This window comes from Empidonax traillii, unplaced genomic scaffold, assembly GCF_003031625.1.
Source record: "Empidonax traillii isolate 1590-97213 ecotype Southwest subspecies unplaced genomic scaffold, ASM303162v1 scaffold2731:size32022, whole genome shotgun sequence".
In the NCBI taxonomy this organism is placed as follows: domain Eukaryota; kingdom Metazoa; phylum Chordata; class Aves; order Passeriformes; family Tyrannidae; genus Empidonax; species Empidonax traillii.
In genome coordinates, this window is record NW_020957924.1 from 10355 (window position 1) to 18799 (window position 8445).

At 43.7% G+C, this 8445-nt stretch overlaps 1 protein-coding gene across 1 annotated transcript in view; it reads right to left on the reverse strand.

Moving 5' to 3' along the window:
• Positions 1–506: 506 nt before the first annotated feature.
• LOC114072178 (ADAMTS-like protein 1) overlaps positions 507–8445 on the reverse strand; it is a gene marked incomplete at its 5' end in the record, with an annotated part of 19934 nt that continues 11995 nt past the window's right edge. The window contains 4 exons of the mRNA XM_027910099.1: positions 507–1233; positions 2690–2910; positions 3753–3862; positions 6012–6219. Coding sequence (XP_027765900.1) covers positions 1127–1233; positions 2690–2910; positions 3753–3862; positions 6012–6219 — 646 coding nt within the window. The remainder of the gene's footprint in view (positions 1234–2689; positions 2911–3752; positions 3863–6011; positions 6220–8445) is intronic.

The window sequence follows — 8445 nt, forward strand, 5'->3', positions numbered from 1 at the left end:
GAGCCACAACAACCCCATGTAACAATGCTACAGGCTTGGGGAAGAGTGGCTGGAGAGATGTTCAGCAGAAAGGGACTTTAGGAGGGCTGGTCAGCAGCATGAACATGAGTCAGCAATGCCCAAGTGGCCAAGAAGGCCAATGACATCTTGGCCTGGATCAAGAATAATGTGGCCAGCAGGACCAGGGAAGTGATTGTACTGCTGTACTTGCTGCTGGTGAGGCTGCACCTCGAATCCTGTGTTCAGTTTTGGGCCCCTCACTACAGGGAAGACGCCAAAGTGCTGGAGCATGTCCAGAAAAGGGCTACAAAACCAGTAAAAGGTCTAGAAAACACATCCTATAAGGAGCAGCTGAGGGAGCTGGGGTTGTTCAGCTGGGAGAAGAGCAGGCTCAAGGAGTATGTCATTACTCTCTACAACTGCCTGAAAGAAGGTTCTGGTGCAGTGGAGATAGGTCTCTTCTGTCACATTTCAAATAGAAAAGACGAAAGGAAATGCCCTCAAATTGTGCCAGGGGAGATTCTGATTAGATATTAGAAAAAAAAAATCACTGAAAGAGTGGCTAGGCATTGGATTAAGTCACCCAGGGAGGTCATGGAGTCACCATCAGAGTGTTCAAGAGGCATCGAGATGTGGCACTTGGGGATATCGTTTAGGGATGATTATAGTGGTGCTGAGTTGATGGCTGGACCAAGTGATCCGGAAGATTTCTACCAACCTTCATGATTCTGTGATTCTGTAATGTGATGCTAGGTCTTTACTCTAGTCCTCTACCTTACCTGTCTCTTGGCGTATCCCCCAGGCATGCACATGGATAATGGGGAAGCCCCACTCTTCTCATGCCCATTTCTGGTGGCATTGGTCTCTCTGACTCTTTATGGTCTACCCTCATGACCATGTTTTGCTGCATTCTGTCTCCCAGATTCATAAAAGGGAAAACTTTTCAAGACCCTTTACAACAATGATTTGGTAAAAGATGTTCCTTTTTTTTCTTTTCTTTTAAAGGGAAATAAATAAATAAAATGAAAAAGATATTTCCATTCCATTTGTTTTTTCTGCAAAAGCCCTTGCCTCAGTGAAGCAAAGCTGTGATCCCCTTGTTCCTCCATTTTCATTTTGTCTGTCTTCAAGATTTTCCACAAGTCCCACAGCAACGTGACTTAAACTGGGTGAGCTGGCAGAGTTTGAGCTGCTTCACTTTCTCACAGTACCTTGTAGTGTCTCTGCACTCCACTGCCAAAGGGGAAACAAAAAGAAGAAATGGTGATGAAACAAGGAAAGAAGGATTCCTTACCTGAGGACATTTCCTTGGGTGACCAAGAGGAGAACCTTTGTATTGGGAGGTCTTACTACAAACATGAACTTGACTTGCTGCAAAGACTGACTGGACTGCAAGTAGCCAAAGGCTCAAAGGAGAACATGTTGGGCATCGTTTGCTTTTGGAGCTTGGGCAGAGGGCTTCTGAGGCTGCTCCAACCCTGTGTTTGTCATCTACGAGCATTTTAGAGAGGCTCTAGGAGTTTCCTAACAGTCGATAAAGCAAATATGAAGTAGTAAATAAAACTGGAAGCTTACTTTAACAGAGTAGCTCAGAGACACTTTGGCCTACCTCCTACATTTGATGAGCCAGTGTGTGGGAGTGTCACCTCAGCTTACCTGGTGTTGTGTTGTGTTTTTTACATGTGTTCCAGAACACAGCCCAGTATGAAGATGTTAAGACACTTTTTGAATCCCCCTGGGGCTTAGATCCTGGTAACACTTGGACAGGTTTTGAGCCCACCGCCTCCTGCTTTTTAGCTCCAGGCTGGAAAACTGTCCAGTATCCCTACAAGATGTTGGGTGGGTTGTTGCCTGAGGGAGTCCCACTTCCCATGCCAAGGATGGAAACGGGAAACATTACAGGGCAGTTGTACAGCTCTCTCCAGTTATGTCTGTGCCAAATAACTCCAGTGTTATTTATATGTGGGACATTTCCATGTAGCAGAAAGAGGGTGGAGTGACAGCAAAGGTCTTGCTTGGTACCTGTAAGTTCCCTTGTCCCTTCAACTTCCATTAGGATCCCCCAAACTCATCATGAGTTTGGACCTATGTAGTCCACTTTGCCTCTACTGAGAGGCAGTGTCAGAGACGGTATGACATAGGCAAGCACAGTGATTCTGTTGCTGCATCTGCAATGATTGCACAGCTTGCAATTTAGAGGATGGGAGCATCATTTCCAAACTGGTATATCTGTTCTCTTTAGTTGGTATGTTTTTTTTAAATATTAGTAACTTTTCTAGTCCTTCGGCAGGTCCAATTTGTTGCCCATCACCTGAAAGAAACCAGATTTGCCTGGATTTCCCACTATCGACCTACTTACTGTATTTGGACTATAGCCATAAGTTTGATTGTGATTCATGTTTTTCTTTCCGTCTGTACCATTAACTGAAAGTTAATCATAGAACCATAGAATGGTTTGGGTTGGAAGGGAATCTTGAATATCATCTAGTTCCACCCCCGCCATATACAGGGACATATGCAGCATTCCTCTCTGGGACACTGAGTTTTGGATACTGGATTTTGCAGATGTTCAGGCTGGAGGTTCCCCAGGATGCCCAGCTGCAAGATCCAGTGCTGCATTTCTGAGAAACAACTCCGCCTTCTTTCCTACCCCTGCACTGCTCTGCATCTTCTCCTCCCAGCAAAGTACCATTTTCACAGGGTGTGATGTTGCAGCGCTGCCAGTTCGATGGTCTTGGCCTCCAGGAGCAGTGATGCTCCATCACAGGCTTGTTGGTGCGGATGTGCACACAGTCGACACGCCGGGACTGGAAGCCGTAGTTTCCACACGTAGCTGTGCAGACAGTCCACAAGCTGACCCTCCAGTGCACACCACAGATGTCAGTCCAGCAGTTCTGTGTGCTCAACGGCCTGTGGGCAGGAGGGAGGGAAGGATGGGGGAACAGCAAGCATCGCATATCCCAAAGGTAATCCACTCAGAGCCACTGCATGGATTCAAAGGGTGCAAGTGAAGTAACAATTTTTAACTGGTCTCAAGGACCAGACCCTCAGTGGATGCACACTGGCATCCTAATACTGGGTTAAATGACCATTTGAACTATTTGAGGATTTGGCTGAAATGTCCTCTTCATGAAGAGCCAAACCAGAGGTCTGCTGAAAGATGCAATGAGTGGTGACCAGTGTGGTCCAGCAGCACTTTATAACTTTTTATGGCTTTACAGCCAGTTGGAACAAAAAGGATTCTCTGAAACCCCTTTTTTCCTCTCAACACAGTCTCACAGAAGAGGCAAAGGCAAACTTGGTTCATATGTATTTGTCACACAGATAATGAAAATGCATGACTAAGAACCAATGAGCCAATTACATTAATTTTCAGTCATGATCAGTCATGACTGGTATACCTAAGGCTTAGGTAAAGACAATGTCTTTACAGTGTTGACAATGGAGTTCGCCCCAGTTAGAGTCTCTGTTTAAATAAGTGAGAAGAACTAGTAGCTTAAGGAGAGGTAGCACGGCCTTTCAGTCAGATTTGGCATGCACAGAAGACTTTCCAGACCCACTGGCACCTGGATCTCCTAGGAACAAATAAGGAAGCCTGGGCTTAAGCCTGATGAGATTCATAACAAATAATTGCACAGATTGCAGAATGACCTCTTTGTTACATAGGGGAAACGCGTAAGTTGTCATTTAAGTCACCAGTCCATTCAATATCTCTGAAAAGGTTGTGGATTCATACATAAGAGATGTCCTACCTTGGTAAGGCACTGCATTGATCAGATGACACAGAAGTCCCATCTTTGGTCTGGCAAAATATCTGTCTGTGCTGTACAGCCAGTCGTGGTCCAATGCAAGGCCCATTACACTGTGAACAGAGAAGAATCACTTCAGGGAGGTAAAAGGCAGGGCCACGTTCCCATTTATAGGACTGCTAGGGAAATGAACCGTACACTGCCATTCAGTGACTGTTGAGATTTCAAGCACTTTCTGTACCTCTGCAGGCATTGAAGGCTGAGTGTGCAGTCATCTTCTGCTCTACCTCACTCTCTTCCAGCAGCACTAAAACTGTATCTGCTCTGTAGATTCGTTACCTCTCCTCTACAATAGTTCAATCTTACAATACATCTGCTAGGGCAAATTAAATGCTCTTGTGACATCAGCCAAGAGCCTATGATCCATATAGGAAATCTCAATATACTACTTTTAATGTGCATTTTGCAGCTTGTACTATCACAACTTATGGCCAAATAACTAAGAATGCATTGAACCAAGAACATATTCCACTCCATTTATTAACTCTAAAGCACTGAAGGACAACAAGCAAATGCAGCAAGCATGACAGACACAGCAAATGTGCAAGCCTGCTCCAGTACTAAGGCTATCCTAACCTATTCAAATTTAACAACACATGTTTCTGTTTAACTTTTATAATTTCCTTCAATTAAAATGCAATTACCTATAGGTATGAAGCACTGTTTTTCTAAGTATCTGGAAATTACGTTCAAGAACAAACTGAGGGTTGAATAGTGGGATGTTACTGTGAGGCAGGAATTTTCACCAGGGGAGGGCTGCTGACTGATCCCTCTGCCACCTTCACCCCCTCATCAGTAGGAGCCCTGTTTCACATTACCACATACTTCTCAAAAAGTACTCCCTTACTCCTGCTATTTCTTCCTTCCCTGACAACTGGGAAGAGAAGCAGTGACTGCCAGGTCTCCAGCTGGTCCTAGTCAACGCTCTTGCTGGAAATATCATTCATTGGAGCACTTCTGCGGTATCTGCAGGGGCCAGCAGTCCTTACCACCATCAAGCCTGAGTCACTAGTTTAAAAACAGTATGGGATTACATAGAGGAGACCAAAATGCCAGTAACATTCAATGAAGGAAAGGAATTAAATTCTAGAGGTGAGGGTAGAGTATGTAGTCTGTTGATTTTCTTTGCAAACTAGGAAAGTTGGTCACTACACGAGGGCAACAGAGACCTGATACCTCACTAGACTATCAAGGAAGTCACTGAGTCAGTGATATGTTCCTAACTGTGTAACAGTCTTCTGGCTTGGAGACTGAGCAGTATAGAATCATGTGGAACTTCTTTTTGTTTTGTTTTGTTTTAAACTAGGTAGAAGAAATACTATATGACAATGCACAGAGGTTAGGTCTAAGAAATTATTTCTGAATTGATTGTCTCATCTGAGTATGATGTCATGGGGAATAATACATATGTTCTACATAATGCTCTACAAATATGGAAGAGGTAATTGTGTTTTTGCAAGGATAATCCAGTCCTTTCCTGGAATTCCACAGGGAGTGAAAATTTGCTTCTTTCACATGAAAGGATAACTTCAAGCTTTACTCATAAATGTAATACAATAACTCAATTACCTTTCAAGAGTTAAATGAAGTTGTTTTCAACTAGTGAACAATAACATGAACAAAGTAATAAAACTTAATGCAACACAATCTGCAAAGAGAGAATCTGAAGATCTGCAAAGCAGCATGAAGTAATCTTAAAATGTTTCTAGCCCTCCATTCTGCATTTCATCATGAAGCAAATCAAGAAAGCTCACAATTTTGGGCATTCTCAGGCAACACTAGCAACTTTGTAAAACTGGGTTATTATAAAATCTTTCTGCCTCAAACCTATCACAATCCTCAATCCTGACTCCTGCCAGCCAAGGAGTCACTGGCTGGTAAGATGACTTAAGACTTAAAGAAAGCTATTTCCCAATGTGTCATCTGTCACTATAAGAAGGAACTGCAGACCTTTCCACTGGGGATGATATGGGGTTTGCAGTAAATGTCCTGTTCACAAGCAGCATTTCTAGGGAAGCTACAGAAATCCAAGCAGGTCATCATACACAGAGTTGTAAGAGCTGAGCAAATTAGTTGCCTCCTCAAAAGTCTGCAAACTATAACCTAAAGACACCAGGTTGCAAAATCACTTTACTTATTTTCTGTCTCTTTCTCCTAGTCCATAGTACGAGGCTGTCCTTGGACTGCTGCATTGTTCCTTACCTGGCTCCAGGAGGAGGCCACCCACTCAACACAGGGCTGCCTGTTACAGTTCTGTGTGTCCACAGGGCGCCTGGACACCTGGGCACAAGCCTCATTTGACATTGGGACAGAGCTGCCTTTTGCTGTCAGGCGCTGACAGGTCACTCGCCGCATCTGGATGCCTCCACCGCAGCTCCGCGTGCAAAGAGACCATGACGTCACCATCCATCTGTGAGAGAAAAGTGAACAGGTCAGGGAGCAGGTATGTGCCACCATCTGCAGGATAACTGGCATCATCAGGTCTTTATATATTGGGCCATTGGGCCATAGACAGGCAACAATAGCTTGGTTCATTTAGGGGGTGATCCTTGAAGGTACTGAGTGTCTCAGCCTCCCGTAGTAGTCACTGAAAACTTCTCAGAAGATGAGAGCTGAGAAAAAAGCACAATTTTCATTAATTTATCTTTCTCAGGGCTCTTTGGACCTCCAATTAATTTTTTAGCTCTTAAGGCTGTTTTTAGAGGCTTGGCACAGGGTTTGCGCATGGCTGCTCTTACACCACTGTACCACAGACACCTCGGTCAAAGGCTGCAGTCACCAATGCCAGCAAGGACTAGCCCAACAGCACCCTTTAATAGGGAAAACTACCTCTGTAAAGTTGCTGGGGCAGCTCGCAAGTCACTTTGAACTTCCTGCTGAGAGAGTAACAAAAAGTCTGGTCCTGCTGGTGCTTGCCTGCTCTGTTAAACCCCCGACAGCTAGGACAATCCAGAAAAGCCTAAAGATTGCTCAGGGATGGTCAGCCCAGGGGACAAAAGACACTGTTTTCCTTTCCTCTTGACCTCAGACCATGCATTCAGTAGCTGAGGCTGAGGTTCTGAACCCCTATGTAGTGGCATTTAAAAAATCTAGTCTAACTAGCTAAAAGGCTGTAACAACAGAAAATAATAGTCCTATACATTTTGCTACTTTAAGGATCATTACGTGAAACACTCATACAGTCAGGTTTGCGAAAGAGTTAGGAATAGGAAGAATGTAACTGATTGCTAGTTTCCTGAACAGTTTTATAGTCAAGTCAGAGGTTTGCTTCATTAAGTGTCTGGATCCTGGGTAGGATTTGTGTGGTTTGGTGAGTGAAATAATAGCTATCACATCCCTCCCCTAAGTGTTTATGATCACTTTACAAAATAGGCAATAGGCATTCTCCAGTCCCATGGAGAGGTGTTCATTTCTATTTCTCAGTCTTTTGCAGGTGATTAACTCCCATGGTCACAAAAACAGGCATAAACAAACATACTCTCAACATATACAATAAAAACACTGACACTTTTTTTGGTTTGGTGAGGTTGAACCTTCAATTTCTGCACTGGTCATAAAGCTCTGCTCTGCATGCCAATCAACTTTTATTTCCAAGCTTACATCTCAGCAGTTTCTCAGGAGTTGAGGGAGGATTTTGGGTTGTGTTACAATTCGGGGAAGGTATAAAAAAGACACAAACCATTCCCATGGAATTTACTGCCATCAAAAACTGCTGCTAATGAATGGGTTTCATATTTCATCAAATCTCTTTTGGTTTCTTTCTTATGACTCAACTGGCAACTGAGAAAACATTTGCCTGCAAAGAAGGGTAGGAATATTTATTTATCCGAGTATTTATGGACAGTTTTAATAGTTTTTAATGTATTTAATATTTATTATAAGAGTTATATTCATATTTATATTGTAAGGTTTTATTCCCCTCAGGAATTACAAGTTTCTGATTGGTTAAAAAGTGGTTAGCTACGATTGGACGGCTAGTACCGCAGTATAGGTGGGCATAGGTGAGGCGACTTGTTATGTTATTGGTTATTATAATGGCGCGCTATGTTTGTACGGGTTTTATTGGTTGTACCCCCTGTCACTCATGTAACTCCTCCCTTTGTTCTAGTCCCTTCTTCCCCAAACCCCCGTTCTCCCCTCGGGCGAGAGCGACATTTTATCCCTAGAGGGTGTCGCATGTCCCGGGAGCCCCCATCATTTTTTCCCTGGGATTAATAAATCATCAATAATTCATCGAACCCTCATGTCGCTCATCTCCTTCTCCGCTCTCGGGCTGCGGCATTAAACCATGTCCCTAAGTGCCAGATCTACACACCTTTTAAACAGCATGATGACTCAACCACTTTCCTGAGCAGACTGTTTGAATGCTTGACTACCCTTTCCATGATGAAATTTCCCCTAACAGCCAATCTAAATCTCTCCTGGTGCAACTTGAGGTCCATTTCTTTTGTTTTATCATTTGTTACTTGGAAGAAGAGACTGATCCCCCCTTTCACTACAACTTCCTCTCAGGTAGTTGCAGAGAGGGAAAAGGTCTCCCCTGAGCCTCCTTATCTTCAGGGTAAACAATCCCATCTCCCTCAGGTGCTTCTCACAGGATTTGTGCTCCAGACACTTCACCAACTTCTCTGTCCTT